The following is a 23,050-nucleotide window of genomic DNA, read 5'->3' on the forward strand; positions in this document are numbered from 1 at the left end:
AGATGGCCGTCCCCTCCCGAGGTGGAGGGTAGGTGGCAGCTTTCCCAGCCCTTGGAAGGGGAATAAAGCCGGTTCTCCATTGCAGCGTGCCCAGCAGAAGTCTCTCTCCTCTGAAAAATGGAAGACCTGTTGCCCTTTCATTGTGCGCGTCTGCTGCTGGGGGTGAGCGGGCTGGTGGGGACCGATCACAAAGACGGGGCTCGTGCCAGTCCAGAGCTCAGCATCTACCGCAACAGCTTCAATGCTCCCTGTTCTGGCTGAGCTGTAGGGTCCCCGGACACAGGGGAACAGTCTCTCTCAGTGAGAACAACGAGGAGTCCTTGTGGCACCTTAGAGACGAACACATTTATTTGGGCATAAGCTTTCTTGGGCTACGGCCCACTTCATCGGATGCATGAAGTGAAAAATACAGGAGCAGGTATAAATACATGAAAGGATGGGGGTTGCTTTACCTAGTGTGAGGTCAGTCTAATGAGATAAATCAATTAACAGCAGGATACCAAGGGAGGAAAAATAACTTTTGAAGTGGTAAGAGAGTGGCCCATTGCAGACAGTTGACCAGAAGGTGTGAGTAACAGTAGGGAGAAATTAGTATTGGGGAAATTAAGTTTAGGTTTTGTAATGACCCAACCACTCCCAGTCTTTATTCAGGCCTAATCTGATGGTATCTAGTTTGGAAATTAATTCCAGTTCTGCAGTTCCACATTGGAGTCTGTTTGTGAAGGTTTTTTGTTGAAGAATTGCCACTTTGAGGTCTGTTATTGAGTGACCAGAGAGGTTGAAGTGTTCTCCTACTGGGTTTTGAATGTTATGATTCCTGATGTCAGATTTGTGTCCATTTATTCTTTTGCGTAGAGACTGTCCGGTTTGGTCAATATACATGGCAGTGAGCGCACTCGGGAGGCGTCACGGGCACCCTTGAAGCCCTTCCAATCAGGGATCTGCGTGGGTCAGAGCAGTCAGCTGAGAACCCTCCAGCTTGGCCTTGCCCTGGGTCAGGGAAACTTCCCAACAGTTGCGTCTGACGAAGTGGGCAGTCACCCACGAAAGCTTATGCTCCAATACATCTGTTAGTCTTAAAGGTGCCACAGGACTCTCAGTTGCTTTTCCCAACAGCTGCGTTCCTGGGCCTCACACATTCCTTTGGCTCTTTGTTCAGCCTGGTAGAACCAGCCATTCTCCGTGTGAGGGAAACGAGCTTTGACAGGTCCTCGCACTGGCTTTAATTAAGCGCCTGTGTAGTGCTGCAGAAGGCTGCCCTCTGGGGTATTTTGGGGGGGGGGGTCACCCACTGGGCTAGGCTGCTTGTGTGACCAGGGCCAGCTTTGTGGTTATACAGAGTCTCAAGCCAGCAAAGGGGGCAGAGGGCTGCGAACAAAGTATGAATTTCCCAGCCTGCAGGTCCCAGTGAAGGAGGGGATTAGCACAGGCCCGGGGCGCATGGATGGAACCAAGGGGAATTTGGACATAAGCTCGGTCCCTAAGGGTTCAGTTGCTGGTCACACTTGGCAGCTGTTTGCCCTGGGAAAGTTACAAGCCAGCATTGGTTTTCAACAGTTGCAGGGATTGGATTCCTGGGAGGCGAGGGGAAGGGGTGCAGAGCAGGTGTGGGTAGCTCTGCTGTCTGGCTGATTGCAAACATGCTGCTTCCCAGGCTCCGACAGGAAACCTGTCTGGTTTGGGTTTTTAAGGACTGTCTGTGCTCCGCTCTCCCAAAGACATTAGGGAAGGTGATGAAGAAGGAGGCAACTAATGGACCCAGAAGGTGAATGAAGTGTGGCCAGCTAACTAGCGTGGCCAGCTAACTTACAGAGCTGTGTTGTGTTGGTAACGCTGCCTGTAGCAGTGGGAATTCGTCCCAGAACGCGTCAGGTTTAGTCCATGTGCCCAGCAAATGCGGGTACAGGGTGGGATGTATGAACTTGCCTCCACAAACTTGTTTTGGACCCAGATTTTCTCCCTGCATCTCAGGCACCCGGAGCTACCTGAGCAGGTGAAAAGCCTGTGTTTAAACTCACTCCTGAGCTCTCCCTGCCCTGAGGGGAGACTTTTGGGGGGAAGCTGGCAACTCCCAAACCCCATCCTGGGATGGCTAATCTGGCCACAGGGGGTTTTGAGCATTGATTGGCTCGGTTTCCACTGTGTCCATCTCTACGGTCTGCAGCATGGAAGGGAAACTGGCCACTCACCTGGCAAGACCTCATGCGCCCTTCCCCAGTGGTGGGGGGACCCCTCGGAGAGTAGGCTTTCAGGTCGCTCATCTGGGCACCACACACTGGGGGAAGTGTGGGGCGGGTGGAGAGGACAGGGCCAGGAGCGGATGGTGATGGCTGTCCCCTCAAGAAGCTGTAGCAACTCCACAGGCAGTGCCCTGTTTGCAGTGGGGGGGAGAGGACGCCTGTAGTCATGGGGCAGTAGATTCCTGGTGGAAATGGCTTGCCACTGAAAACAAAAGCATCCTCATTCTCAAGAGTGCAAGGTCTGGAGCCTTCCACTGTGGAGATGTGGGAGACTGATCTGTAGGGGTCAGGGAAGCCTGCCTCTTGGCTGAACCCCTTAGGACGAGGCATGTGGCTTGGGTAGGAGCCCAATTTACATCCTGCGCGAACCCAGCACTGATCAGTTTCAATATGTCCCACTCCCGATGTTAATTCGTGGCAGACCTCATTTGCGGTGGGGAATGGACCCCTCACAACGTGCAGTGAGACCACTGGAGAGATGTGAGGAGAGCAGCTTGGTTATCAGATGCTCAAGACCTCTACCTGCCGAGCAGGTACGGCGCTCGCAGCTTTTCCCGTGGAGCCCTGCCCTGGCTGGGCCAGCCCTGCGGAGGAGAGGCGAGTTCGGGGTCTGCAGCCTGTTCAGTCTCTCACTGTCAAGCAGGGAGCCCACTTGTGATCCTGGCACCTGTCCCCGAACACTTGGACCCGGGGTTAGAGCACTGGGACGTGAAGGTGTGGGACAGCATGTAACAACCTGAACAGGAGACACTGTTGGCCTCTGAACTGCTCCTGGAGTCGCGATGTCCCAGCCTTACCCAGGAACCACTGACCTCATCCTGGAGGCTCCGTGTCCTATCAGCAGCTTGTGTCTGCAGGTCCCTTGGAGTTGCCCTTATTCATTTGTGTGATGCCACATGGGGATGGTGCACTGCAAAAAGAGGGGCAGGGAACTTTTAATCTAAACTAGACCAAATGCAGACAAGGGTAGAGAGAGGCTGGTACACCAGCTCGGTGTGAATTGGGTTCTCTCTGGGTGGCTCCTGTCCTTTCCAAGGTGATGACAGTGTCGAGGGCTAGGTCAAGGCACCAGGGCAGGGATGAGTGGTGGTGGTGATGGGGGAACTTGTGAGGTTGCTTGTGGTGGTGGGTGAGGAAGTTGCTCTAGGCGTAGCGGGGTAGAGGAATAAGAGGCATGGAGAGATGTGTGGGAGGTGACGTAGGTGGTGGTGCTGGGGGAAGGTGGCACGATTTGGGCGGGGGTGAGTGTAAAGGGAAGCGAAGGACGAGGTTAGATTTTGTGTGTGAAGCAAACTATTAAAGGGGTGGGCACGTGTTGCGGGGAATGCTACTGGACGGGCTGATAAGTGTCCTGAAAAGATGAATGAACCACGTAGCTTGCACCGCCTGAGCTGTTTGTTGGTCCACACAACTTTCAGTCAAGCGCTGGCTCGCGGAACCTGAGCTGGCCCTAGAAAATCCTTCCACAGCAGCATTTCGAATTGACCCGAATTCAGAGCTGTGTGTGTGGCGGGAGGGAGGGGTGGATGGGCTTGAAAAACATCTGCTTTATTTTTACATCGCAGTGGCTCTTAGATGCCCCAGTTGGGGATTAGGGCCCTACTGTACTAGGCGCTGCACAAATCACACTGTCCCAACCCTAGAGAGCTCACAGTCTCCCTTTGGCATCTTTTCAATTGGAGAAGAAATGGACAAAAGAGGAGGGGTGAGTGAGAGGACAAAGTAGTAATAAAAGGATATTGTGAAAATGACAGACAGCTGTGCAATACCCCTGCTTTTATCTTTGCTGCTGTAGGCCAGGAAACCTGTCCTGATCCCAGAAACAGACCAGCCAGGTTCACACACCTCTAGTTAATTTCTCCTTTAGATTCTCTAGCAGGATTCTGTAGCGTTCTGGTTGCAAACACTCCACAGAAGCGTTTGTTCAGGAATGGTTTCCACTGGAATTTTGTAAAAAGGCATGGAAATGTTTAACACTCCTCATCGGTCATAGGGTGCCAGATGTTTACAGAGTGTTCAGATGCACAAGTTCCTTCTTGCAGGATTAATCCTTACCGATAGGAGAGGAAATGTGTATAGGGAGATTCCCCTCTTCTAAAATCTTTCTAAACTAAACCAAGGCACTTCCATTCATCTTAGGTATTAATGGAAGCTTTTAAAAAAACGTAAGGCTGAAGTTTGAGCCATATTTGACTTAACACTGCCTCTTTTAAATATGTCTGCTAGTCATTGGGATGCAAGCCAGGTTTTACTTCTGAAATTGCCAGGTAAATATTAGGTTATTAAATGTGTACAAGTCTCATTAATTACAAGTGCCCTCCTTTGATAGTTAGAGCAGTTGTTTTGCTAGGGGTATATTTATATTTTGTAAAAACATGCCTCTTGTTTGAGTTTCAAAAATACCTGCATCTGATCTTAGATTAATTTTAAAGGACCATAGTATGAGAGACACAATGGGAGAAGATAACTTACGTTACTATACAGTTTAGCAAGGTAAAAACCTGAGCCATATTTTAACAGGACATTAGGTACTTTTTTATAGTCTGTTTCCCCTCAAGCTGACATATCTAATCTCTTTATATGATGTAATATTTAAAAATTACTTGTTAATTCTTTTCCTGGTGTTGTAAAACTAATCAATCCACCATTCCTCTGCCTTCGTTTGCTGCAGCCTTTCCATTTGTCTGCGCTTTTTCCAGTTCCTGCTCTCAATTGAGCTACAGACTAATAAAAATGATTTGCCTTGGCTGCAGTTTATTCCAAACAGTGTTTCCACCACCCTCTTAATGGAAAGAATCTGCCTGAGTCACCTGTCGCTGGTTTCTTAATAGCTTGTTGGCATCAAACTGAGCAGTTTTAGGGCTCTGTGTACATCTGCAAGCTCCATGCAGGGGGTGGTTATTTCTCTAATACAGTCTCTCCCCTGCCCCGTTATTTGCCAGCACAAGCACTGCGTGGGATGGATTCTGACCTGCAGGAATTTGGTCCAAATCTGTTGCAAGACTGGAACTCTGGAGCGACAGCGCACTAGTGTAGCCTGCTCACAGCTACGGGTGGGCAGGGAGTGCATGTATCCACAAAGGAGGGGCATTGACTCAAGAGTGCAGAGGAGGAGCAACGGAAATGATTAAGGCGATCCAGTCGATTGACTGAAGCCCCGGCCTTGTTCCTGCGGAACTCAGTGAGAGTTTTTCCCTTTGTGTTCATTGGGAGATGAATCAGGGGCCCTGAATTAGGAGACATTACGAGCTCTCCGTTATGAGGGGAGGGAGAGCTCAGTGGTTTGAGCATTGGCCTGCTAAACCCAGGGTTGTGAGTTCAATCCTTGAGGGGGCCATTTAGGGATTTGGGAATTTTAGTTGGGGATTGGCCCCGCTTTGAGCAGGGGGTTGGACTAGATGACCTCCTGAGGTCCCTTCCAACCCTGATCTTCTATGATTCTAAATGACAACTAAAGATCTGTGGACATAGTGAAGTGTATGGAGCTGTGGAACAGCCTCCCACAGAAAATGCCAGGAGCCTTGTTGGTTGTCACTTTAAAATTAGACCAGAGAAATTGCTGGAGGATAGATGGGGGAATTCAGTCCTGCGCTGGCTGTGCGGCGTGCACTGGGTGATCTTGCGCTGTAGTGAGAGCGTGCCACCTCCCGAAGAGAGCCCTGGGATTGGAAGCCAGGAATTCCTGAGATTCCATAATCCTGGGCCTGCTGCATGGCCTGGGGGAAACTAACCTGATCTGCCCCATGCCTAAAATGGCCATAAGAACACCACACCCTCCCCGGGCTGTTGGGAGGGTTCCTTGAACTAGTGTGTGCACAACATGTGTCAAGTGCTATCCGAGCGGAAGATAACGTAATCCCCAGTGCCAACTTCTGTGTGCTGAAAAATCACAATTGAAGAAAACCTTCAGATTACCTCTAAACTCTCGTCCACACCCTCTAACAGAGCGCATTGCAGCTGCAGATCTGGAGGTGCGTGAGAGGGTGGTAAACCCAGGAAACTGAGGCACGGAGGTAAAGTGACTTGCCCGGGTCATGCATCAGGGCAGTGGCAAAGCTGGGAATAGACCCCAGGTCTCCTGATACCTCCCTCCACTATCTTTAATTAGTGAAAGTATTTTTGTTGCACAGCCAGAGCGCTGTGCTTTGATAACAGGAGGCCTGTCTGCCCTGGGGCCGGCACCTCTTTTAAGTCTTGTTGATGCTGCATCAGCTTCTTTCCTGCCAGCCTGGAAAGGGTGTAGTCCTCTTGCAAGTTCTCTTTCCACAGGGGCTTTCCGTAACTATGGCTTTTTAAAAAAAATATCTTTGCAAACGTCCTATCAGTAGGAAGGAGGCATTGCTCAGTTTGCTTCCTTTTGGTGTGGGCTGCCCTGTGTGTTGAGATAGCTGTTCTTCTGTCAGACTGGTCCTGTGGTGGTGAAATATACCTGACTTTTATAGACCCCACATGAATCCTAAATGCTGGACCTGATCCTGCACCAAACGACATTTTTTTTCCTCTACTGTGCCTAGTCATCTAGTGTAATGTTTCTCCACCTTTTTGATACCAGGGACTGGCTTGCTGCCTTCCTAAACTGTGTCAGGGAGATCTCAGGAACCGTCACCGATCCACAGACCAGTCCTTGAGAAACACTGATCTAGTGCCTTTCCCTTGGCCAGTACAGGATGGTTCCTTACGGATAATTTTCTAGTGCTTTGTCCAGTCTAGCTTTTAAATTTCTCAAACAATGGGGCTTCCGCCCCTCCCCTTGGGGTCACGTTCCACAGCTTGATGATCTCCCAATCAGGAACCGAATAGCTTCTTGATATTCAGCCAAAATTCCTTCCTTTTCTTCATCCCATTACTTCTGCTTACTCCCTGGGACTGTTCTAAATTTTGCTCCCTTCTTGGTGATTATGTTCTTTCTCCAAATAGCTTGTAACGAACTGATGCATGATACATCAGGGATATGTTTTTTTTCCCATGAAACTTGGGGGAACATATTTGCAATTTTATGCCTGGAAATGTTTTGACTTCTTTGTGCAAAATTTGGCAGTAAGAATTGGTCTAGCCTACGTTCCTGAAGGTCCCAGCAAACTTGTGTGTGCTATAAAGCTTTCAGATTTCCTCTCGACTTATCAAAACAGAATTTAATAGTTCGAAAATTAATCTTTTTGCTCAAATGAAGGTAATTTGAGAGAGAGAGAGAGCGAGCAACTTTTTGTAAAGACTGAATAAAATGTGAAAACAAAATGTTGAGACTTTAGACTTTCTGTAAAAATTTCCCATACAGCACCACCCCTAGTGTCTTGCTTTGGATTTGAACTCAGGCCTGACTTGCTAATAGTCAAGTACAGATAATACACCTCTACCGCGATATAACGCTGTCCTCGGGAGCCAAACAATCTTACCGCGTTATAGGTGCAACTGCGATATATCGAACTTGCTTTGATCCACCGGAGTGCACAGCCCCGCCCCTCCAGAACACTGCTTTACCGCGTTATATCCAAATTTGTGTTATATCGGGTCGCGTTATATCTGGGTAGAGGTGTAGTTGGATGGAAGACCTCGCTATAGCAAGTACTGGACCAGTTTGACCCTTCTTAGCTTGTGGGATCTAATGGGATTACATCTTCTGACTGCAATTTTTGGCTGAACTTGGCAGTGGCTGTTTAAAAATAGGTTAGTGAAATTTGTAGGTGAGGGTGTCTGTCTGTTTCAAGATGATGCTAATTTTGCTGCTTCACACTTAATGACTTTCATGTCGATATCTCAGAGCATCTTAGATCTTTCAAAGACACTAACTTCCTTATGAGGTAGACAGAATTCTATCTAGTTTATGAAGGGGCAAACTAAATTGGTGATTAAGTGACTTGCCCAAGGTCACAAGAAGTCGGTGGCAGAGCTGTCCGAGTGTGCCATAAGCGCGCACTCTGCCGCTTTGCCTGTAGCAGCTTTGCAAACAAGACTGCTCCTTCTGGGGCTTACAGTTCTGTGGCTTCATGTTTTTCTGCTTCCAATCCCCAGCCCGTCACGTTCTGGAAGTGATCAGCACAACATGATGTGTATAACTTTGAGCTTTCAGACTTGATCCTTGTGTCGGAGCAAAGAGCAACACTTGGCAGACTACCCCAAATACCCCCGTCACACTCTTGTAAGATGTATTTTGGATCATACTGTAGCGTTGTGTTTTATGGTGGCTTTAGTGGGGTCAAAAATTGGATTGGTTTGCAGCGGTGGGACCTCTGATACGGCTGATATTACACTGGAATGTTTGTGCAGTTATTGTTTCTTTCACCCCTGAAATAAAGTCTCCCATGCAATAAGACAAGCCAGATGTGACTCCTAGTTAACATTGCCTTGTGATATTGCTCTCTTTAAAGGGAACATCTGCCGCAGAAAACACCTCCAGTATTTTAATATAATCTAAGCAATAGATTTTAAAGTTGGCCATGCAAAGAAGTGTGTACAGCTGGGGTGCCCAATGCACTGTAAGGTATGGGGCTTCAATCCAAAAGCACTGTAACAAAGTTGGATCATTAGCCATCTTTCAAGTGTGATATTAAGTGGCTTGCCTAACGGATGCCACACTGCAAGACACTATCCAAGTCAGGAATGGTACCAGGGTATCCTGGCTCCAGACCACATGCTCAGTCCTCTAAACCATATGTGGTAAACTTTGTCCTAGATGTGGGTGAAACATTTCCGCAGCAGTTTGAGGGGTCAATAAATACAATCACAATCCTACCTGCGTTTCTGGTACCAGGTATGGTCTTCACTGACCATCCCTTTAGAGCCACACAAACAGTGACGCCAAAGAATTTCTTGACTAACTCTAGAATGTGTTTTGAACGGAGAAGGTGAGGGGTAGGGAGAGTAATCCTGACTCGGTTGCTGTGTGCTTTACATATCCATCAGGGGACTGGTCCACCTCATCTTCATGGGCGATGATGTATCCAAGTCAGTGCGCTAACCTCTGTTGCATGGAGCCACCTCTCACGCTGTCTGGAGTAGCTCATAACTGTGAGTGGCTACCTCAGGGCAGACTGTCAGAAAATAGGGCAAATGCCCCAAACTGGTGGTGTGTTCTGTGATTGGATTTCACCAAGCCAGTAACACGTGAACTCCTGGATCATTATCCCAGTCTTACCATGAAGTCATAGACAGTCCCCTTAGACCTGGGGTGGGCAAACTACGGCCCGGGGGCTGCATCTGGCCTTTCAGACGTTTTAATCTAGTCCTCGAGCTCCCGCCAGGGAGTGGGATCCGGGGTTGCCCCGTTCCGGTGCTCCAGCCGGAGAGTGGGACTGAGGGCTTGCCCCGTTCCACACGGCTCCTGGAAGCAGTGGCATGTCCCCCCTCTGGATCCTACACGTAGGGGCAGCCAGGGGGCTCTGCGCGCTGCCCCCGCAGCTCCCATTGGCCGGGAACCATAGGCGCCAACTTTTCCCGGCGCCCGTGGGTGCTCGACCCCTCGCTCCCCGCCCCGACTCTGACCCCGCCCCGCCCCCATTCCAACCACTTCCCCAAAGTCTCCGCTCCCTCCCTGCCCCATTGGACTCCTTCCCCAAATCCCCACCCCAGCTCCGCCTCTTCCCCGAGCGTGCTGCGTTCCCCCTCCCTCCCAGTGCTTGCTGCTGTGAAACAGCTGTTTCGTGGAAGCAAGCACTGGGAGCTAGGGAGAGAAGCGGGGAAGGCAGGAGCGGAGATGACCTGGGGCGGGGTGGGGAGCTGCCGGTGGGTGCAGAGCTCCCACCAATTTTTTCCCCATGGGTGCTCCAGCCCCAGAGCACCCACGGAGTCGGCACCTATGCCGGGAACCGTGGTACAATGGGAGCTGCAGGGTCGGTACCTGCGGACGGGGCAGTGCGCAGAGCCTCCTGGCTGTGCCTCCACGTAGGAGACAGAGGGGGGACATGCCACTGTTTCTGGGAGCTGCTTGAGGTAAGTGCCACCCAGACCCTGCACCTCTGACCCCCTCCTGTGCCCCAACCCCCTGCCCCAGCCCTGATCCCTTTCCTGCACCCCAAACCCCTGCCCCAGCCCTGATCCCCCTCCCACTCTCCAAACCTCTCGGTCCCAGCCTGGAGCACCCTCCTGCACCCCCAACCCCTCATCCCCACCCCTGAGCCCACACCCCAGCCAGCGCCCTCACGCCCTCCTGCACCCCAACCCCCAGTTTCGTGAGCATTCATGGCTCCCCATACAATTTCCATACCCAGATATGGCCCTCAGGCCAAAAAGTTTGCCCACCCCTGCTTTAGACACTCCAGTTAATCTTGCCACCCAGACAACTGGACTTTTGTGATAATGGTTACTTACACCAGCAGTCACACCTCATCAGGTTGCTCCCAGTCCCAAGACAACAGTCACTTGCCTCGGATCAATTGGTACTCCAGATCTTACACCAAAGACCATGCTGATCGCCAATCTATAGTAAATGAACTAAAGGTTTATTAGCTAAGACAAGGAAACGAGTTATTCAGAGGTTAAAGTAGGTAAATAATACGTGTACAGGTGAGTCACGGTTTGTAATTCCAACTGGTGGCAGTGATGTATTAAACAGCCAGTTGCCCAAAAGTCTTTTCGGGGTACCCGGATCGTGTCTGGGGATCTCCGCTTTGCCTCTGATACACTTCTCTGTAAGGGTCCAAACAGTCCAGAGAGCGGGCGCTTTCCCTGAACCCATACATACAGCTTCTCAGCAGTGGAAGGAACGCCCCTTTAAAATAAGGTTATTCTATTCTATGATGTCACTAGCGCGTCTGAGAGCTGCCGTGGCTGGCAAGGCGTGAGACGGGAAGCCACTCAGACCCTAAGTAGCCTGTGGCTCTAAATTAGGCCTGGTCGGTACGGACTGAACGTTAATATCCACTATGAACAAATGCCCTTTGAGGCAGGGACGATGCTTGATACCCTATCTGAGAGGTGCCTAGCGCACAGTGCTATAGGATGGGTAGCTGGGAGCTCTGTCCCTTGCAAGGAACTCTGGTCTTAACAGTAGATCAGCGAGTCGTCTGATTTCAGTCAGGGACGAAGCGTGATCCCCGGTGTTACGGATGCCTGGACCGTTTCCCTCTTCGCTGCTCCCCGAGGCTGGTGGGTTTTGTGGTATTTAAATAGCCCCTTCAGCAGATTTAATTTTGTATTGGCACACTTGATGCTTTTGGCGAGTTGCTTACCACCCTGTCACGGCAGGCTCGCAGCCGCGTGGGAGTCTGCCATTCGTGGGCCATTACCCCACATGCCTTTCGAGGACGTTAGCTTCTGGGTGTCATGCTCGTTACAGCCGTGGGCCAGACTACCTGCGTCTGATGTAGCATGACAGGAGTTGGAGGGGAAGATGCAGGCTGGTCCTCTGTGAGCAGAGTGTTTCGCTGTTATGGCTGAGTCTTGAAGTGAATCTTAGCGCTGCTGCAAATAGGGAGCCCCGGAGGCTGAAGCCAAAGAACCGGCACAGTGCAGGTAACGCTAATGCAGGTTTCCCAGCACCGCCTGGCCAATATCCCTTGGTCTCTGAACTGGAAGCCTCTCTAGGCAGGAGATGGCAGCTGAAACTCTCGGCATATCTAGCCTTTTGACCTCTTCTGAGCTGCGGCAAGGCAGTCAGGTGGGTTTCTTTGTGAAGTAGGTAGCAGTCCACTAGGAAGGGGACTAAGGTCAAATGAGGAGTGACCAGTGACCTAGAGGAGAACGGTGCATTGTGCTCCTATTTACTAGTCCGCCTGGTCCTGGTTGTTAGGAGAGATCATGCCCTGTAACACGTTCCTGTTAAATCAGTCTCCTGTGAATAAAGGCACTGAAGGCCTGCTAACTTGCTGCTAGTGTGCTAGTGAGCAACGCTGCTTTACATGTTCAGTAGCCCTAAGTATGTAATTGGAAGCCACTCCTTCACTTGGAAATACCCTTATCGGGTAGGCAGATGGTTTTTACCATTGCATCAGGAAAACCAGCCACACCTTGGTGAGACCATCCAAGCCTACAGCTTAGCACCTGTGTTGAAGGACAGGAGTGCCCCTTTCTGTGTACGTTTCAGAGTGGTAGCCGTGTTATTCTGTATCAGCAAAAAGAACAGGAGTACTGATGGCACCTTAGAGACTAATCCATTTATTTGGGCATAAGCTTTTGTGGGCTAAACCCCACTTCATCGGATGCATGCAGTGGAAAATACAGTAGGAAGATGTATATACACCTCTGTGTGTATATACCTGTCTGTGTAGAGGCACCCTTCCTGGACACGTTATGCCCACGAGCTCTCTCTGATGCTTGGTCCTTCTGAGCAGAGTCGGCAGATGTTCGGGAAAATACAGTGCTGATGTTTTGAGGCTGTAGGCTCAATTTGCATTTCTGCCCCCGTAAGGTCACAATGCAGCTCAGTTAAATTTTAACCGGGTAATTTTACTTCAGTCTGTGGCATAAAATTAGAAATTTACATGACTCCCCCAAATACATTCTTGTGTTATTTCATGCGGACGCATATTTCACTTGGATCTTAAATTTTACCAATGAGGCTTCCCTTGATAAGCCAGGACAGTCACGAGTGGGGAGTCGGGACTCCTGGGTTCTATGCCCAGCTTGCTCACTGTGGCATTGGCCAAGTCGCTGCACCTCTCTGCCTCTATTTCCTGATCTGTAAAATGGGGATAATTACACGACCTGTAAAATACTCAAGATCTATGGGTGAGATGTGCTATGTACTTAAGTGGTGTTGGTGGTAAACTTTCCTTTATAATACAGGAGGCTCCTCTGCTCCCACACGATTAAAATAATGAAGTAATCGTTACAAGACTCATCCTTGCTTTTCTCCAGAATTCTCTGATAGGACACATCGTGTTTTGCATGGTGCTCTCTATCATGCATCTCAGAAGTTTTTGCAGTAAAATAACGGTGAATTCCTCTCTTCTTCTAGAAGGCCCCAGCTGCAGCAAGATATTTCAGCTGAGATTTTAAATGGAGGGTGAGGAGATGGGACAGAGAGATACAGGGCAGTTGTGCCAGATGGCAATGTGCTCGCTTGGCTCTCTGGTGCGTTATCTGCTTGCAGAACGTGCAGTGGCTGGAGTCATCCGAGTAGTGAGGATAGACTCGATCCAGTGACTTCTCACTTACTCTGTACGTACAACTGGAGGCCCAGCTGTAGTATAAGCCCTGCTGACTCTACATTTCTCTGGATGTGTTGGGGCGGGGAGGAATATCTTCTGCAAGTGGGTGGATTGTGCTGACTTCCATCGTTAGCACATCTCTGGGGATTTCACTGCCTCTCTTTCTGATGTGGCAGCCAGCAGCCCGGGGAAAAATGTTGCTGGCAATTAGAGGAGGGGGGCAGAAGGAACCACATGTATCCTTGTTGGGGATAGGTGGGCTGGGGGTGGGAGGAGAGGGTCTAAATGCTGCTTTCCCTCCCTACCATTGCAGGAGATGCAGGTTCCAGAAACTCATCTCTCAGTTCTGCTATTCATGTCTATAGTGGGTCCAGCCATTGATGGAGGTTAGGTCCATCAATGGCAATTAGCCAGGATGGGCAGGGATGGTGTCCCTAGCCTCTGTTTGCCCGAAGCTGGGAATGGGCGACTGGGGATGGATCACTTGATGATTACCTGTTCTGTTCATTTCCTCTGGGGCATCTGACATTGGCCACTGTCGGAAGACAGGAGGAGACTGGGCTACATGGACCTTTGGTCTGACCCAGTGTGGCTGGTCTTATGTTCTTATGTCTCTCTTACTATGAATTACTCTCAACCTAACATGCCTGTGAGCTAGGTAGGGGATTAACTGCCACCGCCACTGAAACTCAGCCACCTCTTGGGTGGAACATGGCAGCGGTCTAACAGCAGCCATGCAAGACGTGAAGAATGCTCCATCCAACCGCAACTGCAAGAGAGACTGAGGGACTGAACAGAGTTTGGAGTTTGACCAGCAATTTGTTTACCCGCACACCTTTAAAGATATCCTTGCACCACTTAAATGGTCATCAGAACCTCCCTGGATTTCCTCTGAAAGCAGCACGGCCCCCTTAATAAAATGCTGTCGGCATTGGTCAAACGCCAAGCTAGAGAGACGATTGCAGCCTAACCAATGAGCAGCACTTCTGCAGCATCTCTTAGTTGGGTCTCATTCAAGTGCTGGTCCACTTGGATCACATTTCCCTTCACAGCACTGGCAGACGTACAGACGTGTATGTTTTTCAAATGCAGGTCTCCTTCACTTTGCCCAAGATGCTGAAGGCAGTGGGCAAGCTGCTGTTGCCGCCATCAGTCTCCAACTGTGTAAAATCTTGTTACAAAGAGGACTGTGATCAATTGTTCTCCATGTCCACTGAGGGCAGGGCAAGAAGTAATGGGCTTGATTGGCAGCAAGGGAAATCTGGGCTAGCTATAGGGATAATTAAGCACTTGGAACAAGTTACCTAGGGAGGTTTTGGAGTCCCAGTCATTGGAAGTTTTTAGGAACAGATTGGACAAGGGGGGGTCTAACTTACTTATTCCTGGTTCATTGCGGGGGCTGGACTAGATGGTCTCTTGAGGTCCCTTCCCACCCTATATTTCTGTGATCAGAAGCGGTGCAGAGAGAAGCCTTCACTCTGTTTTTCATACTGCGTTGAGTAACCTCACCCAGCCTTAAGCAAAACACAGACCAGATACTACGATCTCTGCTCCGAGCAGTTGTAGTTAAGCTTTACGTTCACATTAACCGCTCATGTCCTACTGCATCCATTTCACTGGCAGCCTCCCTTAGAGGGTTTGCAGAAGCTGGGACCTGAGTTCTAGCCCTGACGTCACAGGTTGTCCCATCACTTGCTGATGGCACTGTGTGGTATACACCCCGCAGGAACGGCGCAGGGGGGGCCCTGCTTGTATTTTAGGTTTGAAAGACTTGCCAGTTTTTTGTTTGTATAAAAATAGCAATAAATGGCGGCCTATTGTCCTGTTTTAACAGGAAAGCTGAACCCCCAGAGATGTGTGTACCTAGTTGTGAAACTCAAACGGATGGGGCACTGTGGTGCCGGGGAGGGGTTGGTGCCTGTGATTTATTGCACAGCGTGGGATCTTATTTGATTTGCAGGATGTGCTCCTGGATACATTGGTTGTGGATGCTGCATGTCTGTAGGTAACACTGGGCTAGTACCTTCCCTGTAATCTGACCAACAGGAGGTGCTGTGGCTAGAACAAAGCAATGCATCTGAGCACACAGGGTGGTGTTTTCTTGTCTTATGCTCCTGAAGTACCCTCGGAGGAAATTATGTAGCATACACCCTGCATGGGAGCTGGTGTGGAGACACTTCAGCTGCGGGACTTCTTGGAGGGAAGTAGGTGTGTTCACAGCACTTTCCTCCTGCTTGCTGGGATAGTTTTCCTAAGCAGCATTGCAGAGCTGTTGTTCTTGGCGGCCTCCATCCAGTAAGGCACCGACCACAAGTCTGTAGGTGTCCTTGTTTGGATGCTGAGGGCAGATGCCGAGGCCTGGTCCTGAGCTGCTCCCATTGAAATCAGCGAGAGTTGGCAGTGCTCAGGGCGTCCAGGCCAAAGGTGGGCTGGACTGAAGGAGCGTCCCCCCTCTCCCAGGTGTGAAAAGGCAGCCCTGCGGGGCCAGGTGCTCTGCAGCTGTCCCAGTGCAGACAGTGCCGTGTTGGCTTTGTGACCTGGGAAATGTTCCATGTGGGCTCTGCAACTAACCAGTCACTCGACAGAGATGCCAAGTTTCTAGGGTGACCAGACAGCAAGTGTAAAAAATCAGGACAGGGGGTGGAGGATAATAGGAGCCTATATAAGAGACAGACCCTATAAATCGGGACATCTGGTCACCCTATAAGTTTCTATTAATTACTTTGTATTATGGTAGCACTCAGATGCCCCGGTTAGGGTCATGGCCGCATGGTGCTGGGTGCTGTACAGACACACAAAGACAAGGGCCTGCCCAAAAGACATTCTCATCTGATTTTTGAAACCAGACACAATGGAGGACCAGCAGGGAGGGGGGAGGGTAATACGAACAGGCTGGCAGCCCGATGGCTCTGAGTTCTGAAGGTTTAACCCTAGAAACACCAGCTTCTCCCATGACCCCACTGTCATTGGCAGGCTGGCTGACGTCTTGCAGGCGCCATGGCTGACGTGGGGTATTGGGGAGGGATTTAAAGGCGATATCGGGGTAGTGGCCTTAAGGGTGCCATGGCATCTTTCATCTTTCCCAGGGATCCCAGAAAGTTTACAAACTGCATAGGAATCATTTCAAATACTGTTGAAATTCAGCCATCTGTGACGCCGCCCAGAAACCCTCCACAGCAGTTCAGGATGGGAAATGAAGACCGTGGCTGGGGCAGTAGCGGTCCGTTATTGTTGCTCTGCAGTGTAGGTCTGGGTTCTGGTGAACTAGATGCTGTGCAAACACACACAGGCCGGTCCCTGCCCCAAGGAAGATACCGCAAGAGAATTTCCCCAGGAGACTGGGAATAACATCCCCCTTGTATGTAGTATCCGAGCACCGTCCAGTAGTGTGGAACGTGCACTTCACATCTGTCACCTGTTTATTTCCTTGTCCTCTCCCAAGGCAGCGGGGTGTGTGTAGTGGAGCCAGGATTGGAATAAAGAAACTCTTGGCTTCCAGATGTGTGCTTGGACCACTCAGCTATCCTGCCTCTCCCAGACCGCAATGGTTTTCTTCTCTCGTTCTCTTCTACCCCCTTCCTTTCTAATAGACACTCCTTATGGCAAAATCAAATTCAGGCACAGAGCAGGCGGGTTGGCAGAGCTAGTCAGTTACAGTTTGGGCAGGGGGGGCATCTGCTCTTCAAGTCGAGCCTTAATTTTGAATTTCCAAGCTCTTCTCCTTTTCACCACAATCTTCTTTTAGAAGATATTAATTGACTCTGCATTGTAGTTGTAACCATGTTGGTCCCAGGATATTAGAGACACAAGCTGGGTGAGGTAATATCTTTTATTTTCTGTTCTCTCTCACCAGTAGAAGTTGGTCCAATAAAAGATATTCATATCATCCACCTTGTGTCTGTTTGATGGGATGATGGGATGGATTGCACTCTCAGCAAGTTCGCAGATGACACTAAGCTGTGGGGAGAGGTAGATACGCTGAAGGGTAGGGATAGGGTCCAGAGTGACCTAGACAAATTGGAGGATTGGGCCAAAAGAAACCTGATGAGGTTCAACAAGGACAAGTGCAGAGTCCTGCACTTAGGACAGAAGAATCCCATGCACTGCTACAGACTAGGGACCGACTGGCTAAGCAGCAGTTCTGCAGAAAAGGACCTGGGGATTACAGTGGATGAGAAGCTGGATATGAGTCAGCAGTGTGCCCTTGTTGCCAAGAAGGCCAATGGCAAACTGGGCTGTATTAGTAGGAGCATTGCCAGCAGATCGAGGGAAGTGATTATTCCCCTCTATTCGGCACTGGTGAGGCCACACCTGAAGTATTGTGTCCAGTTTTGGTCCTCCCACTACAGAAAGGATGTGGAAAATTGGAGAGAGTCCAGCGGAGGGCAACAAAAATTATCAGGGGGCTGGAACACATGACGTATGAGGAGAGGCTGAGGGAACTGGGGTTATTTAGTCTGCAGAAGAGTGAGGGGGGATTTGATAGCAGCCTTCAACTACCTGAAGGGGGGTTCCAAAGAGGATGGAGATCAGCTGTTCTCAGTGGTGGCAGATGACAGAACAAGGAGCAATGGTCTCAAGTTGCAGTGGGGGAGATCTAGGTTCGATATTAGGAAACGCTATTTCACTAGGAGGGAGGTGAAGCCCTGGAATGGGTTACCTAGGGAGGTGGTGGAATCTCCTTCCTTAGAGGTTTTTAAAGTCAGGCTTGACAAAGCCCTGGCTGGGATGATTTAGTTGGGAATTGGTCCTGCTTTGAGCAGGGGATTGGACTAGATGACCTCCTAAGGTCTCTGATATTCTATGATTCTATTCTATATTAATAGACTAGTCATTTTTAAAACGTGGGCCTTCCTCTGGAATGCACATGTTGTATTACTATGGAGGGTAATTTGTCTTAATGTGAACAAGTTACTTAGTGGAAATTGGGTGAGAACTGAATGTAGGAATATGCCTTAAAATATGGTATGCGTCGGTAATAGGTCTGTTTACAAATGGCACCTTCATGCCCTGAGTTGTGTGCGTATATGACTCTCATCACCCACTGACCCCACACGAGCCCTGGGGGACACACTGTCCCATAGCGGGGAGAGCCGGATTCTGGGCTGGCTCAGACATCGTCAGAAAGCTTGTTACGTTCTGTTTGCAGCATCTTTGTCCCTGGTGGTGACCAAGCCCTGGTTGAGGTGGGAGGCCTGCCAGCGAGTTTCTTCTCTCTCAGCCTTATGTAGCATAACTGAGTCTTAGGTGGAATCCCACAACATCCTATGTGGAGCCCCATGTCCACAGTTAGCCTCCATTAGCGTCTGGAGGAAGTCCTTGCTGCGCTTGTACCTACTGGGCTCTGGCCTGCTGCCCTTATCAGATCAGAGCTGTCATGTGTCCTGTCTGGGAGCCTGGGCCTCGGAGATCTCCATATCAACAAGGAACTTCTGACCTTCATGCATAATGTCGGTGGTCCATTAGAACACTTAGCTAGCCAGACAGCGAGCAAAGCAGGCATAGGCTAACAGCACCCTATGTTCATACAGCACGTAGGCCTGAAGAGAATCCTAGGCACTTTGCAGTCAAACATGGTCCTTAAAAATTAGGCCTTTCACTTTATTAGCCTGGAGTGGTGGAGAAGTCGATACTGGGTAGGGTAGCAGCAGCTGGGAAGTGTGGGGGAGATACCTAAAGCAGGAGGAGGGAGCCAGAGCATGGGTGGAAGGAGATACCACAAGCCAGTTGTCCAGAGAGCTTGGCTTCCTCTCACCAGACCACTTAAGCTGTTTCAATGGGGATCCACCTTCTGGCTGTGGGATGGGACTTCAGTCCTTTGTGGAGAGAAGGCCCAGGCCTGGGGGGGGGGGGGCGGGGTCGGGGTCAGGAGATCTGTGTTCTGTTCTCATCTCTGCCAGCGAGTTGCCGTGTGACCTTGGGGAAATCACTTTTCCTCTCTGGGTCTCTGCGTCTCCATTTTTGGAATGGGGATCATAAAACTTGCCTTACCTTGTGAGGAGGGTGGAGAGAGTTAATTCACTAGCTTGTCGAGTGCCCCAAGTTCCACAGCGCCCTGTGTCCAAGGAAGTGCAGGTTGTGTCATAGGAGTGAGCTTGGACCACACCCGCTCCAAGGAGAACCCCCAGTGGCTGCTCTGAAGGATGTAACAAAACCGATGGCAGCTAAGTCTCCATGCACCAGGGCTCCCTGGCTTGTGAGAAGGGGTCACAGCTGAGTGGGAACTCAAGAAGCAGCAAATCGAATAGTTTGAAGAGCAGCCTGTCTGCATTGTCTTAGTGACTAGGTGCTCTCCCCAGTGCAGTATGTCAGCTAATTCCCCGAGCAGCCACGTAGACCTGGTCGGTTCTGTTTTCCTTCTCTGTCTTGCCTTAGGCCTTTCCCTCTGAGCAGTTTCTGGCTCAGTCATTGTTCTTGGAAATAACAGGCTCTTCTCCCCTCTTCTCTCAAACTCCAGGTGGCACAAGCTACATTCCAAGGCTGGGAAAAAGGAGAAGGAGCGAGGAGAGATCCAGGTCACCATCCAGTTTACCCGCAACAACCTGACGGCCAGCATGTTCGACCTTTCCATGAAGGACAAGCCCCGGTCGCCCTTCGGCAAGCTGAAGGACAAAATGAAGGGGAAGAAGAAATACGATTTGGAATCTGCCTCTGCTATCATCCCCAGCAGCACAGGGGCCCTCGACATGGAGGAGGACTACGAGCTAGGGCGCAAGAAATCCAAAGGCAAGGGCGGTTTCTTCAAGAACAAGCTTCGCAAGTCCTCCCTGACCCAGTCCAACACCTCGCTGGGCTCCGACAGCACCACCTCCTCAGCCAGTGGTAGCCTGGCTAACAACTTTGGCATAACCATCAACGTTCCCGAGGTAACCAAATCCCCGAGCAGACACAGCAGTCTGTCCACAGAGTACTCTGGTAAGAGGATACTGATTTTAATCACTAAATAAGGGGCTGCCTAGGGTACTTTGGGTGCATTAACTGATTGCTCACCAGAAGGAAGTGTCCTTTATAAGTTACTTTCTTCTGTGAGGCCCACTATAAACTGGAGTGGCTGGGGCGCTGGCATGAAGGTGCCAGAGACACTCCCCCAGTAATGAATGGTGGGTTGAGCTAGTCTAATGCCAGATTGACAGACCTGGAGATTGAAACCCTCTGTTTATGCACAGAACTGGTACAGCACAGTCCGTAGCAAGGCAAAATTCCCCCATGGGGCCCTGCCAACCCTGGGGGGAGGTGTCCTCTCCAGGACTCAGAGTGCAGCTAAAGACCAAGCTATCTTCAGCTCAGGAAAATGGTTCTGAAAGAGTGTAGTCCCTAGGCCTCAGCTGGAAGAGCAGCATCCTTCAGTGGGTGTTGAACTCTCTCCTTGGGGGCTAGTTAATGCCATTTGAAAGAGAAAATGGCCCTCTCTGTTAATCCGTTCGGGGCAGAGGTGGGAGAAATGGTGGGTCCTAACATATGGATGCCAGGAGCTGCAGTCTATGCTGTCCCCAAAAGCTCTGCCCATCCATACGTTAAAGATTCACTGTGGATCCATTTTTTCTGTTCATAGAATTGTAGGACTGGAAGGGACCTCGAGAGGTCATCTAGTCCAGTCCCCTGCACTCAGGGCAGGACTAAGTATTACCTAGACCCGTTCCTGATAGGTGATTCTCACCTGCTCTTAAAAATCTCCAATGTGATGATCATCATACAGCACAGACAGAGAATTCTGTTCTACCTCTCGAAAGCAGGTTCCACGCATCTGGTGTCTTCCCAGCAGTGAGCCTTGAACGCACAGTGGTCAAGCAGAATGGAGCATTAACTTACTGAGCTTCCCTGCTGCCTCTCCTGTCTCAGGAAACTTTTCAGGCTTGGATGAAAAGTGTCTGAACAGAAAGTGGCTGGACTCCAGTGACTAAAGCAATCTGAGTTCTGTCAGTCTCGGCACTCAGAAGGCAATGCACAGAACAGGGATGCCATCACGGTGCATTAACTTCTATTGTTTGCTGAGAAAAATCAGTAATTAGTCCACAAACAATTTGATTGTCCTGAGACAGTACATTCAGAAATTCTCTTACTAGCTCAAGAGGCGGGTCCTTGGTAACTATCAGTATTAATTAGGGCTGTCAAGCAATTAAAAAAAAATTAATTGTGATTAAAAGCGCTGCTAAACAATAATAGAATACCATTTATTTAAGTATTTTTGGATGTTTTCTACGTTTTCAAATATATTGATTTCAATTACAACACAGAATACAAAGTGTACAGTGCTCACTTTATATTTATTTTTGATTACAAGTATTTGCACTGTAAAAAAACAAAAGAAATAGGATTTTTCAATTAACCTCGTACCATTACTGAAGTGCAATCTCTTTATCGTGAAAGTTGAACTTACAAATGTAGAATTATGAACAAAAAAAACTACATTCAAAAATAAAATGATGTAAAATTTTAGAGCCTGCAAGTCCACTCAGTCCTACTTCTTGTTCAGCCAATTGCTCAGACAAACAAGTTTGTTTACATTTGTAGGAGATAATACTGCCCGCTTCTTGTTTACAATGTTACCTGAAAGTGAGAACACGCGCTCTCATGGCACTGTTGTAGCCGGTGTCGCAAGATATTTACATTCCTGTTCTCACTTTCTGGTGACATTGTAAATAAGAAGAGGGCAGCATTAGCTCCTGTAAATGTAAACAGACTTGTTTGTCTTAGTGATTGGCTGAACAAGAAGTAGGACTGAGTGGACTTGTAGGCACTGAAGTTTTACATTGTTTTGTTTTTTGAGTGCAGTTCTGTAACAAAAAAAAATCTACATTTGTAAGTTGCACTTTTAGGGCAAAGAGATTGCACTATAGTACTTGTATGACGTGAATTGAAAAATACTTTTTTTTTTGTTTATCATTTTTACAGTGCAAATATTTATAATCAAAAACACACTTTCATTTCAATTACAACACCGAATACAATATATATGAAAACATAGAAAAGCATCCAAAATATGTAATAAATTTCAATTGTTATTCTATTGTTTAACAGTGCGATTAAAATTGCAGTTAATCGCAATTAGTTTTTTTTAATTGCAGTTAAGTTTTTTGAGTTAATCGCAGGAGTTAACCGTGATTAATCGACACCCCTAATATTAACGCATTAAAAAACAGCTTCTTAGCCACACAATGCTGCATGCTCCCTTAAGTTCGATGCCCTGGGTGGTGCTGGAGTGAGAATGCACATAACTGCTGCTACCTGATGCCCTTGCACAATTACAGTAATTCCTCACTTAAAGTCGTCCCGGTTAATGTTGTTATGTTGCTGATCAATTAGGGAACATGCTCGTTTAAAGTTGTGCAATGCTCCCTTGTAGCAGTCCTGCTTTGTCCACTGCATGCAGGAAGAGCAGCCGGTTGCAGCTAGCTGGTGGGGGCCTGTAACCAGGGTGGACCGGCAGCTCTCCCTATCAGCTCCCCACTCCCTTAAGTTCCCTGTGCTGCAGCCGCCCAACAGGCTATCAATCGGCAGTTCAGCTGTCCTTCCCCCCACTGCCATGTACTGCTCCTGCCCTCTGCCTTGGAGCTGCTCCCAGAGACTCCTGCTTGCTGTGCAGGGAGGCGGGGCGGGGCTAATGTCAGGGTGTCCCCCTCCCTCCTGCTCCTACACCCCGCTTACCCCTTCTCCATATAGAGCAGGGAGAGGACACGGACGGAGAGACAGAGAGAACTTGGGGCAGCAGCTGCTGTCTCAACTTCC

At 49.3% G+C, this 23,050-nt stretch overlaps 1 protein-coding gene across 5 annotated transcripts in view; it reads left to right on the forward strand.

The window, feature by feature from the left end:
• The window catches only part of RAB11FIP5 (RAB11 family interacting protein 5), a 110,667-nt gene that overhangs the window by 43,734 nt on the left and 43,883 nt on the right, over nt 1-23,050 (forward strand). For all 5 annotated transcript variants that reach the window (XR_006175724.2, XM_065597304.1, XM_008169593.4 and 2 more), the window contains exon 2: nt 19,782-20,239. Coding sequence is in view for 4 of the 5 variants with exons in the window: in XM_065597304.1 (XP_065453376.1) it covers nt 19,782-20,239 (458 nt within the window). In the remaining variant the exon portion in view is untranslated. The remainder of the gene's footprint in view (nt 1-19,781; nt 20,240-23,050) is intronic.

This window comes from Chrysemys picta, chromosome 5, assembly GCF_011386835.1.
Source record: "Chrysemys picta bellii isolate R12L10 chromosome 5, ASM1138683v2, whole genome shotgun sequence".
Classification (NCBI taxonomy): domain Eukaryota; kingdom Metazoa; phylum Chordata; order Testudines; family Emydidae; genus Chrysemys; species Chrysemys picta.